At 36.4% G+C, this 22668-nt stretch overlaps 1 protein-coding gene across 2 annotated transcripts in view; it reads left to right on the forward strand.

Annotated features, from left to right (window-relative positions):
* Positions 1-13588, forward strand: part of TENT2 (terminal nucleotidyltransferase 2) — a 72746-nt gene extending 59158 nt beyond the window's left edge. For both annotated transcript variants that reach the window (XM_069096325.1, XM_069096324.1), the window contains 3 exons: positions 1237-1328; positions 9604-9683; positions 12103-13588. In XM_069096325.1, the coding sequence (XP_068952426.1) occupies positions 1237-1328; positions 9604-9683; positions 12103-12177 (247 nt within the window). In that variant the 3' untranslated portion in view covers positions 12178-13588. The remainder of the gene's footprint in view (positions 1-1236; positions 1329-9603; positions 9684-12102) is intronic.
* Positions 13589-22668: the final 9080 nt, after the last annotated feature.

Raw genomic sequence — 22668 nt, forward strand, 5'->3', positions numbered from 1 at the left:
CTGTATTTTAAAATATAATCATTTTCATATTTAGTGGTATTATTTGGTATTCACTAATGTCTCTCATTTCTCTTTAAGAAAATACTCAGGGGGGTGGCTAGGTGGTGCAGTGAATAGAGCACTGGAGTCAGGAGGACCTGAGTTTAAATCCCGGCCTCTGGCACTTAACATAAAACTAGCCTTGTGACCTTAGGCAAGTCACTTAACCCCAATTGCCCTACCTTCCCCTCTCCATAAAAGCAAAAAAAAAAAGAAAAAGAAAATATTCAGGATATGTAGGCCTGTAGCTTCTATAATCCTTTGTCCTCACTTCTTAACCACTGTACCATATTTGTAACCTATTTTCCACTGTTATTTGCTATGCTCATCTTTGCATTGAAGTCACCAAGTTTTTTTTTTTGTTTTTTGTTTTTTTAAAGCAATTGGGGTTAAGTAACTTGCCGAAGGTTACACAGCCAGTTTTTTGTATGTGGGTGTTAAGTATCCGAGGCCGGAAACAATCCTGGGGCCTCCTGACTCCGGGGCTGGCGCTCTTACTCCCTGTGAAGTCACCAAGTTTTAAAATATACATATATTGACTTGATTTGCAAGGACTTTGCGTTTTTTTTTTAATAGAAACTCTCTTTTTTCTTATCCGTGAAATAGATGTAATCTTATAAACTACACAGTAATTCTGGTTGTCTTTTTGCAAATACTTAAAACACTTTAAGATGAGTTGATCCTCTTGTTTGTTGTTTTTTATATCCATAGTAAAAATGATGCTGAAAATTCCTTTATCTCTCCAAGGAGGCATCCTTCCATTAAAGCTACAACTTCCATTTTGTCTTCTGGTTTCATTTATAGCAACAATGATTGGTAGGCTTCAGTTTTGGACAGGGATCTAACATTTAAAGTACCAAGAGTTAATTTACTATTTAAAAATGGTCTAAATCCTATGTAATTTTAAGCATTACAAGGCCAAAGAACTCATAACCAGATGGCCAGCCTCCTCTTGATTAACTTCCCTACTTAGCGAGGCTGGTCTTCAGAAAGGAATCATAGTTTATTACTAGGACTACACTTGAAGCCTTTCCAACATAGTAGAAACTATTAGAACTTCTACTTTGCTGGCATAGTCTTTTAGAGCCTAGAGTCACTTTCATGTCATATGAGGCATCAGGTGTGAGAAAGAGAATGTTTTTATTTGGAAAAAAAAATATTTCACTTGATTAACAGAAATTATTTTTCTTATTTTAGCTGGAACAACAAAATGATTTCAGTTCGTGAAGCCAAAGCCCTTCCAAGACCTGATGGTGTTGAGTGGAGAAATAAATTCATCTGTGTAGAAGGTAATTTTTATTTCTTAAATATTGGTTGCTTTAAAGTATCAAACCTAATAAAATTTGAACTTTTATGGCAAACTATATTTTCCCATTAAAAAATACTGCATTGCAAAATAAATCTCTTTTAGGCTGCGAAATACAAGAGCAGTGTTTGAAATTATTATTGATATGTTTATGTAACTATAATATTTTTTTCCATTTAAAGCATAACCCTGGAATGTATAATTTCACATTTACTTAGATTGTTTTTTCTTTTAAATAAAAATTGTATTTGTGATTTCATTAAATTAGATTAGTGTTATACTGGAATTATGGTATTGATATCCACTAAATTTTAGTATTCAATATAGAGTCAGTCTGTGTATCAAAAGTTTATAAAATTAAGTACCAAAAGTACATAAAATTAAATACTAGAAGAACTTAAAACAGTTCAGTCCAGATCTCTGAGGAGAGAGAGAGTATATCCTCCAGTGTCATCCTATATGTTTGTAGGATAAGAATTAAAATATATTTTGAGATTGTTGTAGAGAACTTTTTCCATACATCATTTCAATACAGTATTTCTTTGTAATATTTTTGTCATGCATTTGGATTAAACAAGTTTCATTATCCATTTCCATGTTCCATTTTAAGCAGAAATTAGTTTTTCATTGGCAAGAATTTTAAATGAGTGTTTAAATATGGGTAATTAAAACAGCTTCTATTGAAGAAACATATATTAAATCAAGAGAGTACTGATAGATACCTCCTTCACCAGGGTCCAAAGGAATGTTTGTGTTAGAGCTGCCGTAGCATTTCATTTGGAGTTGGGCTTTATCCACTCATACATATCAGTATGTATCTGTACATCTCTCTATCTGTCAGTCTTCCTAACTTCCTCCCCTTCAACTACTGGACTTGTTTTCTCACGGCTTCTTGGAGAGAGAAAAGGAGCTGTCAAAAACATGTGCCTCTACCTCAGAACTAGAAACCAGCATTTGACGATTGTGCCTAAACGTCAGCTGGACTCTGATCCTCGATTATGATATGTGCAACTTGTCGTTTCACTGAAGAAGTGCTTGTCACCATAAAGAGTGGAATTTGATGGCATTACAAATGTATGCCTTTTGTGAGTTCTTACCTTGTTTCCTTTTGTCTCTCTGCCACTTCCTATTTCTCTGAGAGCAAAGGAGTTAATATCACTTGTTCCCTGGTGCTGATTCAAGACTATTAATCCACCACAATCTTATTGCTTATCTTCATAGAATCTCAGGATTAGAAAGAGAACTCAGACATTATCTAGTTCGATGCATACTTGAATAGGATTTTCCCTATACAGTAGCATGCCTGACAAATGGTCATCCAGCCTTTGTTTGATTAACCTTAGTGATAAGGAACCCACTAGAATGCTTATTTTGCTTTTGGACAGCTCTTAATTGTTAGGAAGCTTTCCCTTTTGTAAATCTGAAGTCTCTTTTTGCAGTTTCCATTTATTGCCTCTGGATAGCCCTGCCCTCTAAAGCCTAACAAAATAAATCTGATCCTTCTTCCACATAACAGTTTTTACAGGTCTTTTCGTCCTTATCCCCTTCCATTATATCTGCTGTTTATCAAAATGTTTTTTATAATATTGACCTCAGAACTGAACATAATATTTATTCCAGATGTGGTCTAACCTGACAGGGCTCTCATTTTTTTAATTCTGAACTCTGTCTGTATTCATGACGCCTAAAATTATATCAGCTTGTTGTCTTGTAATGGAATAGTCAGCTGCAGAAGTATAGGATGAGGGTCTTGTGGCTAGACAACAGCTGACATGAAAAAAAAATCAGAAGTTCTTAGTGAGCTATGAACACAATGAGGGTCGACTTTTGCAGTTGATTATTTTGTTATAAGTAGAGGAGCTTACCCTTATCTATGTTAAATTTCATCTTAATAGATTTGATCTAGCCAGCCTTCAGTACCTTTTTGGATCTTTTCTCTTTTCTGCAGTGTATTAGTGATTTCCCTCCAGCTTTGTCCCATCTGCAATTTTGATAAGTATGCCATTTGTCCTTATCCAAATAATTGATAAAAATATTGAGTAGCATAACACTAAGGACAGGTCCATGGGGCACTCTATTAGAAGCGTCCTCCCAGATTGTCAAATTATTTCTTTTTGAATACGTCTTACTATTTCTAAATCAGCCTAGTTGTATTATTAAATAACCCGCATCTCTCCATCTTGTGCATGAAGTTACCTTGAGAAGTATAATCACATCCAACTCTGATATTATCTTTAATCTTCATTTGAAGTCTATGCCATCTACTTTTACCATCTTCCCCAGATCACAGAATCACAGGTTTTGCCACCTTTTTTCAGGTTCTTAAGGTCATTATCTACTATAAGGTTCTTTACAAATATGCCAGCCTAGTAGTCTGTCTTTAAAAAATAAAGTTAAATTAGTTATGGCAAATCCATGGAGGGCTGACTTACAGAGATCATTGTTTTTTTTTTCTTTAATTGCTCATAAATTATCACTTTAATAATTTTTTTGTAGAATTTTGCCAAGAATTAAAGTCAAACTCATTGTATTATAGTCTTAAGAATTTGCCCTCTTCTCATCATCATTTCTTAGAGCAAGATAATATGCCTTCCCTTTTGAGGTTGGATCGTTTTATAGAAAGAACCTCTAAGCATTACATATTTCCAGAGCTTATTCTATTCTTTCTCTGTGTTTCACCCTCCTGATACAGTTCAAGATTCCCTTTGGCCTCTTTTTGGCCTCTTCAAGATTCTTTCTTCCTTATTTTCCTCATGAAGCCCTTTGGTGCTTTTTGTTTTTTTTGCTTTTTGGAAGGGCAATTGGGGTTTAAGTGACTTGCCCACAGTCACATGGCTAATTTTGTGTTAAATGTCTGAGGCTGGATTTGAACTCAGGTCCTCCTGACTCCAGGGCTGGTGCTCTATTTACTGTACCACCTAGCCACCCCCTCACCCCCTTTGGTGTTTTTAAAGGAACACTTCATTCTCCTTAATAATATGGAAATTTGAGTTTCACTCTTTCCCAATAGAGAAAACAACCTAGGTTTTCTGACATAATAATAGCTAGCTGCTATCTAACGATGGCAAACCACAAACATACTGCACTCTCTAAAAGTCACACAAAATTTTCCCTTATCATCTGTCACTGTTGTGGCTTATTACTTTGTTCTCAGATCTTTTACTTAGAATTATAACTGTTGTGACAGAATACTTGGTTTATACCAGTTGTTAATTTCCTGGAAGCTCCTGAGCAAAGCTTTATAGTAACATCATATAAGCTATCTGTTTTGTGGACTTTCTGTACTTATTGGATGTACCCTGTCTTTTTCATAATAATACTACTATGCCCAGTTGCGCTCCTTTGGCAGAGTTTCTGCCAATTCCCTAAATACTTCTGGCCCTGTGGTTTCTCCTTTTTCCCTTTACCTCTAGGAATTCCTGTGCCTACATTCCATTTCTATGATAAGCTTTAATATATTCTAAAGAAGAGTTTGAAAAGACACTAGATTGTCTAAATGAAATATCCTTTGACCTGGAGTGTGAATGAAGGTCAAGAACAGAAATTGGACTTTGGAAACTTTGGGCACAATTGCCTAGTAGCTGAAGCCATGGAAATAGATGAATTCGCTGAATAGATGTGTTCTACTGACTCTGTTTATAACTATTGGTATCTATGCTAGTAGAGAGATAGGGTTAGATTTTAACTACTAATAACTATTAGAGAAATACACAGGTTTCAAGTAAACAGGGAAATTTTCATAATTGTGTTTCATTACATTTGTGATTCCATGGCATCATCTTAGAAAATGGAAGCTATCCAAGTCTTATCGCCCTTTGTGATTCTTGTTCTTTTTAGGAACTCCTCCCAACATATGAAAAGCCTTTGCCTGCTTCTTTTAATATTTTGTGGATTTCTCACCCTGTGTGGTTCTTGACCTTTTTTAGGGACTCCTTCCAATATATGTAAAGCCTTCATCTGCTTCTTTTAATATTTTGTGGATATCAGTGAAACACATAATCACTGTTATGTCTTCACTTCTGCTTTATGACTAGACTACCAGCTTTTCTGATGATATGTATCCTTGATTATTTCACTTTGTGACTTGAAATTTTGAGAGGTAACAAAGTATTTAATTAGTGTTTAGGAGAACCCGTGGTTTAAATTCTGGCACTAGCTTTGTGACGCTGGAAAAATAGTTTAACTTCCCTCAACTTCTGTTTCCTTATTTATAAGATATGAGTGCCTACCTCATGAGGGTGTTGCAAGAAGCTTTGTACAATGCAGTCCAGCCTGATCTCTTTCTGTTCATTTCTGGGCCTAGTTCATTGCTGGCCTATTCTTTTGACACTCTTCCTCTTTTTCCACCCTCTCCTACCTCCTCTCCCTTCTTTCACTTCCCCTCATAACTACATTTTGTAATCTTTAATCTGGGCGATACATTTTGAGGAGTATTAGAGGTTTTAAGTCTAAACATATGTTTTTTTTTTAATTAAAATGCAAATGGAACTAAGCTTTCAAGTACATATCTCCTTTCACTAAGCTATCCCTTGTTCTTATTAGCCCATACAAAGTTGCTGTGTCTTTTTCTAGTACCAAGACTAATGCTCATCCATTTATTTCACCTTTGGAAAGGAAATCCTACTTTAGTCAGGAATGTGATCTTATTCTAGCCTATAACTTTTGGACCTGAGGCACTAATGTGGGCCATTAGTTTGTATAAAATATATTATTTTACATCTCAAAGAAAAGTTTCAGACTGTTGTTTCTGTCTTAATCTTACCCCACTTTCCTAAGAAACTGAATTGCAACCTCACTGCTGATCAGCCGTCTTCTGTGATTGGCACCCTTCTACATAGAATGATTGTTCTAAATTTGTATTACTCAATCCCTACATCTGTCATCTCCTTCCTCCCTTTAATCAGATAACCTCATTTTCAGTTTTATTGAAAACATCAGGGCAGTCCAGGGTAAACTTCCATATCTATCTTCAGAATCCCTCTATATACCTCTCCTATTAGCCTCTTATCTAAGGAAATTGTGTCCCTCTGCCTTTTTCTGAGGTTAACTTTTCCATCGGTGCTCTTAATCTCATGCCTTCTTACTTCCTCTCGTACCCTGTTCCCTTAATTATCCTCTGTCTCTACTATCTTCAGTTTCTCCCTCTCACCCTCCCTTTTTCCCCTCTGGTTTCAAATATTCAGTGATACTACATAGCTTGGAAAAATTTTCAGTTGACCCTACTGCTTTCTAGCTATTATCTCTTGATCTATTTCCTTACCACCCATTCTTTACCCCTCTGCAATCTTAACTTAACCCCTTCTTCACTTTACCATAATCTGACAAATCACCAATGATTTGCCATATCCAGTGGGGTCTTTTGGTCCTAATTTTTTTCATTCTAAACATCAACAAAGAACATTTCCATAAATACAGCCAAGCACATGAGAATTCTATGTGAAGCCATTGATTTGAATGTCATATTACTTATGCTTACTCTCTCTGTGTATGTATGTATGTGTGTGTGTATATATATATATATATACATACACATATGTGTGAACATTCTACATGCTACTTTAAAAATTGTCTTGCTGGTCTATGCTTCATTCTGAAATTCCTTCTCTTCTCTACTATGCATTAAAAAAAATTATCAGTGTTCACTTCTCACTACTTTTTTTCACATCACTTTTGAAAACTCCTTGGCAGCTCCTCCTTTCCTTCATTTAAAAACTGAGAGAAGCAGTTAGGGGAACCCATTTTAACCAATAAGCATAGCCAAGCAAAAAGAATCCACATATTGGTCATATCTGAAAATGTATGTCTCCATACCTTGTGTCTGTAATTTTTCTGTTAAGAGTTAGTTACCATGCTTCATATAAGTCCCATGGAGATTTGGTTTGTCATTGGTTTGATTAGAGCTCTTAAATCTTTCAAAATTGTTTTTCCTGTTGCTGTCCTTATATAATTTGATTTCCTGGTTCTACTAATTACTTCACTGTCAGTTCCTAATATTTAGGAATTCTCTAAAATTGTCTCTTTCATAATTTATTATAGAACATTAATTTTGCATTACATTATGTTTATATACCACAATTTGTTCAGCCATTCCTTAGTTGTCTAAGAGGTAAGCTAAGGCAGACACTTAAATTCTGGTTCTTGCTTTTCTTCCCATACCCCATGCCACAGATCCTTCCTCAGCAGACTCAGGAAGTTTGCTTGCTTGCAGCTATTTTCTCTTCTTATTTCCCTCCTTTTAAACTTTCCCCTATCTTTGCTTATTTTTCTGTCGTATTTGATATATCTCTGCATCAATAAGGTTATGTTCAACCCTCTTTTTTCTGTTTTACATAAAAGTGAGATTTATCTAATGCCCATTCCTCTTTCCATTTCTTCCATGTTTTCATCTACCCTTTTCAGGCACCCCAGTTGTGGGAAATAACAAATTCCATTCTCTTCTTCCTACTTCCCACACAAGTGTATATTCTTCTATTACTCTCCCCTTTTCAGTCCCTCAGAACTGAACCAGTTCACTCCTATAACCTCTCTTTTTCTTGTTTAACTCTTTAATACCATTTGAAGACATAAAGATTCTAAAGGGATATTTGTTTATTTTCTCTCCATTAGGATGTTAGTACTTCATCATCATATAGCTCTTTCTACTTGTTCAAATTAGTTTGCCTTTCTATGTTTCTAAGCTTCTTTTTAGTTCTGGTATTTTCATCTAAAATATTTTGAAAGTCCTCTAATCCACGAAAGGTCCATTGTTTTTCCCTTGTAGGCTTATTTTCAGTTCTGCAGAGAACATTGTTTTGGGTTTTTTTTTTTTTTTTGTAAGTCTATATCTCTTTTGCCTTTTGAAATATTTTATCCTGGGTTCTCCTGTTTTATAGTAGAAGCTGTAAGGTCTTGTGTGATCCTAACCATCCTAACTTGGTCTCTGAACTCTATTGCTATTGGCAATCTTTTGTCTTTGATGCTGAGAGCTTGAATATTAGCTATGACATTCATAAGACCTTTTATTTGAAATTCCTTTCAGGAGATGATAGTTGGATTCTTCCTGTCTTTGCTTTGTCCTCTGGTTCTAATAAATCTGAAAAGTTTTCATTTATGGTTTCTTAAAATATGGTATTTAGGCTTTTCCTTTAATCATGGTTTTCATGAAGTTCAGTGATTCCTAATTATCTCTTTTTGACCTGTTTCCCAAGTCAGCTGTTTCTGATGTCCGAGATCTTAACTTTTTCCTACTTTTTCAATCTTTTAATTTTGTTCTAATATTGCTTGCTATCTCATGGAGTTGATGGTTTCTAGTTGGTCTCTTCATGGTTTCAGGGATTTTGTTTTTTGGGCAAGACTTACCACTTTCTCTTATAAACTATTTTCCTTCCACTTCTTTCTTTGAACTTTTTAATTTCATTTTTTATTCTTTTATTTCATTTCTCCTTTTTTTTTGGACGGGGAAGGTAGGGCAATTGGAGTCAAGTGACTTGCCCAAGGTCACATGGCTAGTTTTGTGTTTAAGTATCTGAGGCTGGATTTGAACTCAGGTCCTCCTGACTCCAGGGCCGATGCTCTATTCACTGTACCACCTAGCCTCCCCTACTTCATTTCTTCTTAATATTCATGTAGTCTTTTTAGAAAGTCATTTCTTCCTTTGAGTCTCTGCTTAGAGTTGTTTGTTCCTTCAACCAGATTTTGTTTCCCCTTCTTTTTCCCTTCTAACTTACAAAGGTTTGTTCTTCCACACTCACAAGTTATCCCATCAATGCTTATGATTTCTAAATCTGTCTTTACTTCACACCTTAGCTTTGGCTTTGTAAGTTCAACTAACTACTGAACATTTCTACTTTATTTTTTCCCAATGGATATCATATACATAAAGATGTAAATAGTAAAATTTTATATGAGCAGCAGTTTTTTTTTTTGTTTTTTTTAAAGCAATTGGGGTTAAGTAACTTGCTCAAGGTTACACGGCCAGTTATTATTTCTGGGTGTGGTGCTGAGTATCTGAGCCCAGATTTGATCCAGGTCATCCCGACACTGGAGCCGATGCTCTTACTCGCTGAGCCACCTGGCCGCCCCTAAGCAATTGGGGTTAAGTAACTTGCTCAAGGTTACACGGCCAGGTGTTTCTGGGTGGGTGCTAAGTGTCTGAGCCCGGGATTTGATCTCCAGGTGTTCTCAACACTGGAGCCGGTGCTCTTACTCGCTATGCTACCTGGCCGCCCCTATGAGCAGCAGTTTTAACAAATTCTTACTGTATGCATCTCACATTCCAGAACCATTTGATGGAACAAATACAGCCAGAGCTGTGCATGAAAAGCAGAAGTTTGACATGATCAAGGATGAATTTCTAAAGGTAAATCAATGCTTCAGAATTCAAGGTATTCTTTTCTTAGGATAAGTGGCCAAATAGTATTTGGAAGATAAAAAATATTTAATATGACACGCTACTTTTTCTAATCTCTTAAAGTAAAGTGTACCCTGGATTCTTATATAATAGAAACATTTATTACTTGGAATTAAGTAGAGAAGTCCAAGGAAATGTGGGCCTATGTAAATTTGCACAGTAATTTATACTCTGGAAAATATCCACTGCAACCTCTCAGAAGCTAAAAATATTCTTTGGAATGCTTCTCATTGCTTTCTGGGAGTTTTACTGTAGATATCTGACTTAAAAGGACTGTTTGTACAAGAAGAAAAGTAGAGAAGTCAGCTTTTACTTATTCTGTTTTGCCCTATATTTATGTTCCCAATGTTCCTTTCACCAGAAGTCTTTCCCTTCTTCCTAAGGCCATAGTATAAAAATCTAGTGTGATGTATTTGGGAAAGTTTTTTTAAAAGTACACAAAACAGAATTTATAATTTCATTTAAATTTAACAAATATTTGCTAAATTTATATTAAGGGTAAAGTAAGAACGCAAAGAATAAAAGAGTTAAACTGTGAGGGTCCTTTAGGGTCATAAAAAAATAGAAAATAGACATTGTTTTTGAGATAACTAAAAGTACCATTGTGAGTGTTAAAAGCAGTACCTGAGATTTGTCTTTCCCTGATTTGCAACTCAGAACAAAAGTGAATGTATGGCTAGCAGCATTGTTTCTGACATAATAGAAATAACACTGGATATAGTATCAGAAGTTTTTATGTTATGGCTATGTACGCTGAAAAGTGTGCAAATCATTTAACTTTTCTGAGCCTTGGTGTCCCCATTTTAAAAGAGTTTTATCCTTTTTAAAAAAAAAAATTCACCTTAACTTCCCAGTAATTTTTTTTTTTTGCCTTTTTGGAGGGCAGTTGGGGTTAAGTAACTTGCCCAAGGTTACATGGCTAGTTTTTTTGTGTGGGTGTTAAGTGTCTTGAGGCCGGAACCTAACTCGGGTCCTCCTGACTCTAGGGCCGGTACTTTTACTCACTGCATCACCTAGCCACACCTACTCAGTAATATTCTTTCATCTACCATGGAACCTTTCTTTTTAGCAAAGAAGGAGAGGTAAACAAAATAAATTAATACATAGACTATTTCTGGTAGCCTGTTTATTTCTTATTCTACCCCTTCAGTCCATAACCTGTCTACCAAGAGGAGAGTAGAAAGTATGTTTTACTATCAGTCTTCTTGTTTCAATATTGAACGTTAGTTTCTTCTCTTTTTTTCCCAACTTACCTTACAAGGGTTATTGTAAGAATCAAGTGAAATACTGTATTTGAGAGGTGTTTTAAAACACATATTACTTTCACTTCTAAGCAGATACACCTTTTTTAAAGTCCTACATGATTACCTCAATGAGAAATGGAAGGTGTCCTGAGTACTCAAAGGCTATGCCAGCAGTGGGCAAACCCTGGCAGTTTCTACCAAATTGGAAAGACTTGAATACCAACTAAACTAGCTAATCTGGGAAAATTGGCCCCTAAGTGAATAATGATGAATTTCTTCACACTTTCTGAAGACTGGCAATTGAGGCATAGAGGTTCAGGTAAATAAGTACACTTAGAATAGCATTTAAGCATTTACTTATCAAGATTAACTTGTTAAAGTTAATTGATTTTATCAATGTATAGATTTTTGTACAGATGCTAATCATAAAGTTCACTAATTAAAATCAGAACACAGTAGAAAGAACTTAAGCCTTTGCTAAATACCAGATCTTGAGTAAGCCTAACAGGATCCCCATATAAAAATTCTCTTTTGTGAATAGTGGTCTTGTGTTCCCAGTTACATAGGATATATCATTTTAGTAGTGCTCTGGTTCTCTTCCTTCTTGGAGAAATGAAATTAGATAGCTAGTGAGGGTGAAGAATTAGGAAAAAGAACATTTTTTAATTGTTGAACTAAATCAATTGAAAAAATTTAAACTATGTTACTTGTTTCCTTAAAAGTTAATGAATATAGGGGCGGCCAGGTGGCTTAGTGAGTAAGAGCACTGGCTCCAGTGTCGGGATGACCTGGATCAAATCCGGGCTCAGATACTCAGCACCACACCCAGAAATAACTGGCCGTGCAACCTTGAGCAAGTTACTTAACCCCTATTGATTAAAAAAAAAAGGTTAATGAATAGGGGCGGCCAGGTAGCACAGCGAGTAATAGCACCAGCTCCAGTGTCAGGATGACCTGGGGATCAAATCTGGGCTCAGATACTTAGCACCACACCCAGAAATAACTGGCCATGTAACCTTGAGCAAGTTACTTAACCCCGATTGCTTTTTAAAAAAAAAAGTTAATGAATATATAATAAAGCAAATGTAGATTTTAAGAATGTTTTTTTTCTCTCTCTCTCCCAGTCATGGCACAGATTGAAAAACAAGAGAGACTTGAACAGTATACTACCTTTAAGAGCTGCTATGCAGAACAGATAACTGGCTTCTAATGCATTCATAATTACTTCTGAGAAATAAAGGACATTATTAACACCTCGATGCATTTTGTTCCCTCCATCATGGTTTCTTTTTAGTTAAATATTTTCTTTTTAAGATTTTGTTAAAAATATTTGTATAAAAAATTGCATATTTTATTATAGCATTTGCTACTATAAACTTTAGTTTTACTAAAAATATATATACATTGTTGACTTATAGTAGAGGCTGTTGTGGCATAAGTTTCAGAACACAAAATTAACTGTATTTATGAAGGTGGTCAGAGCAATTAAAAGGACTTCAGAAGGATCAAAATGTAATTATACCATATTAACACAGAAGACATTTGTTAATTTATGGGAAAGGTGTGATCAATATGCTCAAAAGTTTAACAACATTCAGTTGTTATTTCATTGTCCAGATCTACAGCAACAAAATGAAAGTTGAAGCAAAAAAAAAAGTTGCCATAATTTTTTTTTGTTTAAATTCCTTGGATAGATGGGGCATATGACAGGAGAGTACATTTGGGTTACTATTGGAATTAATTTTTCGTGTTGAAACAATAATACATTTTGCATCATAGTTCTATGAACATTGTACCAGTTTGGTGGATTCTTCAGAAGAATCTGCTCAAATTTTGACATACTGGAATGTGTCTGGGTGTTTATAATAGCTCAGTGCAGTGAGCTCTTTTCTTCCACTCTGCATTTTTGAATTTTATTTTCCCCATAACATGAAACAACAGAGATATGTATCAAAGTTAAGATTATATCCTAGTTTCAGCATTAGGATTTTTCTGAATGCTAGAGTATAGGAATATAATCTAACCTGGAATTCTTTTTTCTTTTTTTTTTTTAATTAATTTGTTTGTTTCCTATTAGTTTACAGGATTCAATTCCACAATTCCTTGAATTTTACATTTTGTCCCCCTCCCTAACCTGGAATTCTTAAGACAGTAAATTACTATAAAAATATTTTAAATGATCCATAGTAAAATGAATATATGTAGATGCTTAATATTTGTAAAGAGTAAATCAGGTACCCTTTTTTTTTTTTTTAATATTTCTTTTCCACATGAAGAAAATAGTGGTTACTGTTAAAATAGCTGCTAAAATAAGCCAAGATTGTTTTTTTTTTTAATTTTGTGTAAATATTTGTAAATTGGTCAGCTATTGTAAATTGAAATATAAAAAATAATTAAAAATTTTTGACTTTTCAAAAAAGACTGTATGAAATTTCTTTTAGACCTGCTGTAGCACAGTTTGTGCCTGTATTGTATTTGTTATTGCAGACCAATTCATATGTCTAAACTATTGCTTTTCATTAATTTCAGGAAGGTTCCCATTTTCATTTTTCTCTTAAGTTTAATATTTTGTATGGTGTCAAGTGGAATAAAGTTTATGTATGGAAAGTATTAGTTTTTTCCTATGAATTTATGTTAATTTCATATTTCCTAGATAGTTCTTCTCATAAATATCCAGGACAGGTAGGGAAAGACACAGAAAATTTCACAAATATATTTTCTCCCAAAAGCATTTATAACTGACTCAAGAAAACTACATGGAGAGGCATAGTCAAGATGGCAGAGTAGAAACAGGACTTCCGTGGGACTCCGGCTTCCACCTCCCCCAATTCATATAAAAGGGGACTCTAAACAAACTTTGGAGCTACAGAACCCACAAAATGACACAAAGAAGCTAACCTCCCACTGAGGACAGCCCGGCAGGCCAGCAGGAATTGGCCAGCGCAGTGCTCTAGGAGCTGAGCACAGGCCCATGTGAGCCAGAGGTTTTAGCCTCAGGGCAGCCTGACCAGCCACCCTCTGGAGGGACTTCAGATTACCAGCAGCTCTGGTGGTTTCCAGAATTATCAACACTTAAATGAGAAGGACAAAGTGAGAGGTCAGTGCGCTGTGAACTTTGGGATCCAGTAGTTGGAAGTGCATGGACCTCTTCCCCCAGGGCGGGAAGCCACTGAGGCTCTTCATGTGGCGCAGAAGGCACCACGTGGCAGCTTCAGCTCCTGGCCTGCAGAGTGTAGGGGGACCAAGCGACCAGTCTGAGGGGTAATTGCTTTTGCTTTAACCTGCTCAGATCTGGATTGTGGTCTAGTGTGGAGGTCCTGGGGTGTGCGACCAGCTTGCCAGAGAGTGTGGAGGCTTCAGAGAAGGCACCCAACTAATACCTTCAGCAGCTGAGAAAACCCCAGTGTTTGGGATGAAGCTCCTCTGTCTGGTGGCAGAGTCTTACTGTGGCAAAAAACCCAGGGGTCAAGTGACTCAATGGCGATATGAGTAGGCAAAGGAAGCAAAATTAACAGAATACCCCAAATTTACACTCCTATTTTGGCAACAAAAAGGATCAAAAGCATGGAACAGGAGGAAGACAGTGAAATCAGAACTCCTGCACCAAAAGCTTCCAAGAAATATACAAGCTGGTTACAGGCCATAGAGAACCTTAAGAAGCAAATAGGAGAAGTGGAGGAAAAATTGGGAAGAGAAATGAGAAAAATGCAAGAAAATTATGAAATGAGAGCCTGACTGAGGAAAATCACACCTTAAAAAACAGACTAACTCAAATGGAAAAAGAGGCTCGAAAAGGCAATGAGGAGAAGAATGCCTTAAAAAGCTGAATTTGCCAGATGGAAAAAGAATCTCAAAAGTTCACTGAGGAGAATCATTCTTTCAGAATTAGATTGGAGCGAATGGAAGCTAGTGTACTTTATGAGAAATCAAGATGCTGTTAAACACATCCAAACAAATGAAAGAATAGAAGGCAATGTGAAATCTCATGGGAAAAACCACTGACCTGGAAAACAGATCCAGGAGAGACAATTTAAAATTATTGGACTACCTGAAAGCCATGATCAAAGAAAGAACCTAGAAATCATCCTCCAAGAAATTCTCAAGGAAAACTGCCCTGATGTTTTAGAACCAGAGGGCAAAATAGAGGTTGAAAGAATCCACTGATCACCTCCTGAAAAAGATCCCAAAAAGAAAACTCCTAGGAATATTATAGCCAGGTTCTGGAATTCCCAGATTAAGGAGAGAATATTACAAGCAGCCAGGAAGAAACAATTTGAATATTGTGGAAACACAATCAGGATAACCCAGGATCTGGCAGCTTCTACACTGAGGGATCAAAGGGCTTGGAGTATGATATTCCGGAGGGCAGAGGAGCTGGGATTAAAACCAAGAGTCACCTACCCAGCAAAACTGAGTTATCATCTTTCAGGGGAAAATGTGGTCATTCAGTGGAATAAAGGACTTTCAAGTGTTCTTGATGAAAAACCAGAGTTGAATAGAAAATTTGACATTCAGATACAAGAAGCATGAGAAGGTAAACAGGGAAAAGAAATCATAAGGAACTTTTCAAAGTTGAACTGTTTACATTCCTACATGGAAAAACGACAATTTTAACTGATGAAGCTTTTTCCCAGTGTGAAAATAGTTGAATGGAATATATAGGAGAGTATATGGTCATATGAATACATATGTGAATTGTGTATATATGTTTACAGATATACATAGAGGGCACAGGACCAGTTTAATAGGAAGGGATGATACTTAAAAGGTGAAATTAAGAGGTGAGAGAGGAATATAATGAGAGGAGATGGGGAGAGACAGAATGGGGTAAACTATCTCATAGAACAGGCAAGGGAAAATGGTTACAATGGAGGGGAAGAACAGGAACGCAAAAAGGCAAAACCTTATTCTCATTGAATTGGGCTTAGGGAGGGAATGACATACACGCTAAAAAGGGTATCTCACCCTACAAGAGAATAGGGGGAAAGGAGATGAAATGGGGGATGATAGAAGGGAGGGCAAGCTGGGGGGGAGGGAAGTTGGAAGCACCCACTTTTGAAAAGGGACAGGATCAAAGTAGAGAATAGAACAAGTGGGAGGTGGGATAGGAGGGAGGGAAATATAGTCAGTCTTTTACAATAGATATACTATGGTAATGTTTTGCATAGCTACACATGTACAACCTAGACTGAATTGCTTATCTTCCCAGTAAGGGTGGGTGACAAGGGAGGAAGGGAATGAATCTGGAATTAAAAGTTTTAAAATCAAATGTTTAAAAATATATAAATACTATTATTAATACTATTTTACATGTAATTGGGAAATAAGATATACAGGCATTGGAGCATAGAGATCCACCATGCCCTACTGGAAAAGTTGAAGGGGGTATGGGAGAAGATATGGGAGAGAGCAGATTGCAGAAGGGGATATCCTGTGGGACCGCTATTTTGTGGCATTGGGTAGGGGAAAAACAAAATTTGTAGCTCAGAATCTGGCGGAAATGAATGATGTAAATCAGAAGCTAATAAAGCATTTGGAAAAAAAAGTACATGATTCTAAAGATTTACATGTAATGCTGTAATATTACTCCCTATCACCTATAAATAGTTTTAGTTTTTTCAGTTAATTTCAAAAAATATTTTTTAAGAATCTACTATGTGCAGGGAACTAATCTAGTCTGTAGAATCTTTTGACACTTAAGTAAAACAGTTCCTGTTTTTATGTTTCAGTAGTCTTATTAATCCTTTCAACATCATTCTTATTAAGTAAATTTAATCACATTAAACCTGTTTAGATAACACAGTTTCTTAAATATTAGTTTTTTCTTGCCACTTAGTACATGTCTTGAAGATGAAAGTTGACTACAATGCAAAGTATTGTTTATCTGGTACTGTTAGGAATGAATATGTTGTTTTGCATAAATAAATTCCTCACTTAGCTGTAACTTGACCCAAGCAGCAAAACTTGATCTAAACCATTTTTAAAAGATTGACCTATTGATTCTTTATACACTATAATTTCCCAATACTGATTCTCCCCTTTCATCCCAAACTTTCACTTGTAACAAAGACATAGTTATGCAATATACCTAACAGCACATATCCCAGTCTGCACTGTTCTCCATCAAAAGAGAGAGGTATGTTCTGTTGTCAGTCCTCTGAAAGCAAGATTGGTCATTACATTGATCAGAGTACCAATTCCTTTTCATTTATTTTCCTTTACATTATCATCATTACATAAATTGTTCTCACTGATGACTACATCAGTTCCCACATGTCTCCTATGTCTCAAGCTTTTTAAAATTATTTTTATACACTAGTAATTGTATTATTATACTACAATTACAGATTTTTGTCACGAAAATGAATATTGTTATCTATAGGACCTTTCTGTCATTGACCTCCTGGGAATCTCTGCCCAGTAGTGGGATCACTGTGTACCCCTTCATGTACTCTATGGTGCAGCCAAACTATCCTACCTGCTGTTTTGGACACATAACATATAATTTATTTTCTCTGTGTCTTTTTACTGGCTGTTTCCAATTCATGGGATGCACGCCCTCTTGGCTTCCTCTTGGCGTCTCGTTTCCTTCAAAGTTTGACTCAAACACTACCTTCTATGATTTCTCTCCACTCCCACAATGCTAGGGATATAGTCCAAGGTTGGTCTTAACTAGGAATGTTTAACAATAGGTTAAGGGCACAAGGGACTAGATTGTTGAGGATAGTGTACCGTCGAACTGGTTTAAGGATTGCAGTAAAGAAGTGGGAGAATGTAGCTAGTGTAGGATGGATGAAAGCAAGATCAAGGGTATGACCATCTCTACATCTAAGATGGGATAGAGGAATAGGTTGTGAGAAACAGATTGAAGAACTGGGAAGTTAGAGTGCTTTGAGGAAGTGTTAATATATATATTGAAGTCCTCTTATACCGTGTTTCCCCGATAATAAGACACTGTCTTACTAATTTTTTGGACAGAAAAACACCGGAGGGCTTATTTTCAGGGGAGGGCTTATTTTAATGAACATTGACAGCAATTTTAATAAACAGGTAAATGTGAACAAAAAAATGTACCTTTATTCAATAAGCAAATCACTGGGGAAGAACAGGACGACGCGCTCACTGCTACAGCTCTGATTGGATGCAGCTTGGAGCGTGGTGTGCGGTTCACCCGGGGGGGGGGGGGGGACGGTACTGTAATGTAGCATGTAGCGCAGGGGATCACCTTCACTACAGTAGCAATCTCAATAGGGCTTATTTTCGGGGAGGGCTTATTTTAGAGGAATCTTACACAGTAGGGGAGGGCTTATTTTCGGGATAGGTCTTATTATTGGGGAAACACGGTATGAGTAGGAATTGGGGAGGAGAGAAAGACTGAGGTAGGCACTGAATTCATTGGGAAATGGAGGAGTGTCCTGGTGTGGGGTAAATTTGGATCATAAATTGAATGAAGCTGAGGGGAGAGTAGGTCACTGTGTGATGGTACTGGGAAAGTGAAAGTGGCAATGGTGGGTGGGGGGGCGGAGTTGCATGAAGTATTCTGGGAATATGAATAGAAGTGAAAGTGGTCCTAGAAAGGGTAGCTATGGATACTTGTGTTCTTGTTTGCATTTACCTTCTGATTAGTAATTTGGAGTGTTTTTAATTTGGTTGATCATTTACATTTCTTCTGAAAGCTGTTCATATACTTTACTCATTTATCTATTGGGAAATTATTCTTGGTCTTGTATATTTTTATTCATTCCGTGTGTGTGTGTGTGTGTGATCACACTTTTATCTGACATTTCATGCAATGTTTTTCCTATTTGATAGTATCTTCATGAATTTTGTCCTTGCTAAAGCTTTTAAGATTTATATAATTAAAATTGTTATATTTTTTATCACCCCCTTCCCTCGCTTAGGTAAGAATTCCACTCTTTCTTCCTTCCTTCCCCCTGACCCAACATGTGAAATGTACCTTCTTCCAATCTGACACTTTTTGTGGTATAACTTATTTTAATATTAACTTCTCGTATCATTTTGGAACTTATTTTGATATGTGGTATAAATAATTGATCTAAACCTAATTTCTCTCCAGCTATTTTACTATATTCCCATAAATTCTTGTTGAATATTGGAAGTACTTCCCTCTTCTCAGTAGTTTGTGAAACAATTTCTTACTGGTCATTCTGATTAATAAGTTATTTTATTATGATGCAATGCAGTGAAGTCCCCAGTTGCTGGTAAGATATATGGAGCTTCTTGTTCTCAATACAGAGGGCTTTAGACATGATTGATTTTGCTTCTCCTGTTTTGCTACTTTTCAGTATGGTAGCTTCTTGGCACTCTTTTTGCTTCCACTTATCTCTTGTACCCTTCTAACAAATATAAAAGCTTATTCAAGAATTAGTTTTTATCTGATGAGATAATGCATGTAAAATGACTTGAAAGATCTTTATCAATGTGAGTTATCCTAATTTTCCACACAATTCTATATTTAATTTTGCCTAAGGACATCTTTACTTTTTTTTTTTTTTTGCTTTTTGGAGGGGGGAAGGCAGGGCAATTGGGGTTAAGTGACTTGCTCAGGGTCACATGGTTGAGTGTCTGAGGCCTTATTTGAACTCAGGACCTCCTATTTCCAGGACCAGTGCTCTATTCACTGAGCCACCAAGCTGCCCCTTAATTCTTCTTTCTGGGCTAAAGCAGCACAAATCATTCCTCTTTCATTTACTTTCAAATACTTGGGAAATAGCTATCAAATCCCAACACCACCTTCCCCCTGCCCCTAACACACACACACACCCCTCCTTTCCTTCCTGGGACAATCTTGTCTTCATTATTGGACTAACCATTGCCAATTTCTTCATCTTATCCTTGTGGCATATTTCAGTCTTTGACCTCTCTGGCACCTCAGTTTCCTTATCTGCAAGATAAAGGCACAGTTGGGCTAGATGACCTTTAAGGGCCTTCTCTTCTTAACATCACTAATAACCATGATGGTGTGGTTACTGATCTAGAACCAGACATCCTGGAGAATGAAGTCAAGTGGACCTTAGGAAGTATTACTAACAATAAGGAATTCTAGCTGAGCTATTTAAAATCCTAAAAGATGATGCTTTAACAGCATCTTTAACAGTGTTATACTCAATATGCCAGCAAATTTGCAAAACTCAACAGTGGCCACTGGATTGGAAAAGATCGGTTTATATCTCAGTGCTAAAGAAGGCCAATGCCAGGGAGTGTTCAAATTACCAAAAGTAAACCCCAAACTGTGCTTATTTTACATGCCAGTAAGGTTATACTTAAGATTCTGCAAGCTAGGCTTCAGCAATATGTGAACCAAGAATTACTAGAAGAGCAGGCTGAGGAACTAGAGACCAAATTGCCAACAGTTGCTGGATTATGTAGAATGCAAGGGAGTTCCAGAACATCTACTTTTGATTCATTGACTATGAAAGTCTTCAAAGAGTGCATCTTGTACGAGAGTACTGGATCATCTTGCTTCCTGAGGAACATACGTGGCATTAGAACCAAATATGGAACAACTAAAGAAGCTAATTCATGCTATTTTCATTGGAAGGTCAAATACAGAAGCTGAAACTTAAATACTTTGGTTTGAGATTGAGAAAGGATTACCTCAAAGGCTGTATATTGTCACTTTATTTACTTATATGCAGAGTATGTCATGCGAAATGTCAGGCTAGATGAACCAAAAAACTGGAATTTAGGTTGCTGGGAGAAATATGGATGATCTTAGATATGCAGATGATAATACTCAGATGGCAGAAAATGAAAAGAAATTAAGCCTTTTGACAATAGTGAAAGAGGAGAATATAAAAGCTGGCTTGATGCTTAACATCCAAAAATGTAAGATCTTGGCAACTGACCTCATCCTGCCAAAAAGAGGGAGAAGAAATGGAATTAGTGTTGGATTTTATATTCTTGGACTCAAATGTCACAGCAGATAACAACGGCAGCCATAAAAATTTTGCTCCTTGGAAGGAAAGCTTTGGCAAATCAGGACAGCATACTGAAAAGGAGAGGCATTATCTTGCTGACAAGTGTCTGAATCATCAAAGTTGTGGTTTTTCTAGTAGCAATATATATTTGTGAGAGTTGGGACTGGAAGGAGAACTGGGTGCCACAGAATCAATACTTTTGAATTGTGGTGCCAGAGAAGACTTGTGAGAATCCTTAGGACAGCAAGGAGATCAAATCATTTAATATTAAAGAAACTAATTCACGCTGTTTTCACTGGAAGGTCAAATACTGAAGCTAAAGCTTAAATACTTTTGCCACATAATGAGAAGATGGGATTCATTGGAAAAGACCCTGATATTGGGAAAGATTGAAGGCAAGAGGAGAAGGGAATGGCAGAGGATGAGATGGATACATGATGTCATGGGAACAATAAAAATGAATTTAGACAGACTTCAAGAGATGAGGGAGGAGGGCCATGGCATGCTTTTGTTCATGAAGCCACTAAGTTGGATATGGCCAAATGACTGAACAATAAGAAGGACCTTCCCAAATCTAAATCTGTGATTCTGTTATATAAAAATGCTATTGAGAGGAACTCATGGCATAGTAAGTCAGAAGAGCTGACTCTGTAGCAAGGAATATGAGGATTTGAGTCCTGCCCTTTACATATACAGTTTTGCTGGCCCTTGGCAATTCACATCCTTGCAGTATTCTAAGCTATTCTTCAAGACACTTAAGTTGTAGGGAAGGTAACAACCTAGATTTTTTTTAAGGGAGTTTCCTAATCTGAGTTCTTTATAACAGTGAAATCATAGGTCTTTTTCCAACTTTGTGAGGTGGCACAGTTTGAAACACCCTCAGAGATCATCTGGAACCTGAAGGAGAATTGTCTTGGCAACATATAAGTGGTCAGCCAGCCACTCCATAAAAAGATCCAGTGAGAGAGGAAACATGCCATGCCCTGAGCCAGCTGATTTAACTTTTGGACAGTCTAATAATTCCTGATAAAGAAGGACAAATTGAGGGGTTTAGTTTTTGGACATGTCCAATGCAGGAATTTAGTTTTGATATATATGTTTGTAACTGGGTAGGGGAAAGAGAGAGTAAGGGATTTGCATATGGTCTCCATGATCTGATTATCAGATCAAGAATTGAGAACTCATTCTGATCTTGCCCTTTTTTTATGCCCTTGATAAGTTTTAGTACATGGATGAGAAAAAGTCACAGCATTGCCTCCACTCCTACTTTGAGAGTTCTTTGAGCTCCTGAATGAGCATGCTTTAATAGACTGTTAACACTTTTTTTTGATCCAATAAATGTTTAAAATCAACTTAAAAATTAAAAAAAATACTTTAAAATAAATCTTAAGTCTTTTATTATGTTTACTCTCTCTAGTTCTTTGACATCTCCAGTTTATCCAAATGCTTTCTAAAACATGTAGCCAGGACGTGAATGCACTACTCAACATGTAGTCTAACCAAGGTGCATTTTAATATCACTTCCCTCATTCTGAACACTATATCTCAATACAGTCTTTGGTCAGCATTACCCTTCTCCATAATATGAATTTGAACTTGTATATTACTAATGGTGCTCTCTGCTGACATTCTTCTCTGTTTGGCAAGGAGAACTAGTGTGATAGATATAATTTTAAAATTAGAAATCTACTTTCTCTTCCTATCTTCCTTCCCCATTGTGGAAAAACAAACCATTTTAACAAATATGAA

The sequence above is a fragment of the Petaurus breviceps genome, unplaced genomic scaffold (genome assembly GCF_028583685.1).
Source record: "Petaurus breviceps papuanus isolate PSGF00001 unplaced genomic scaffold, PetGlider_PUasm1.0 229, whole genome shotgun sequence".
In the NCBI taxonomy this organism is placed as follows: Eukaryota; Metazoa; Chordata; class Mammalia; order Diprotodontia; family Petauridae; genus Petaurus; species Petaurus breviceps.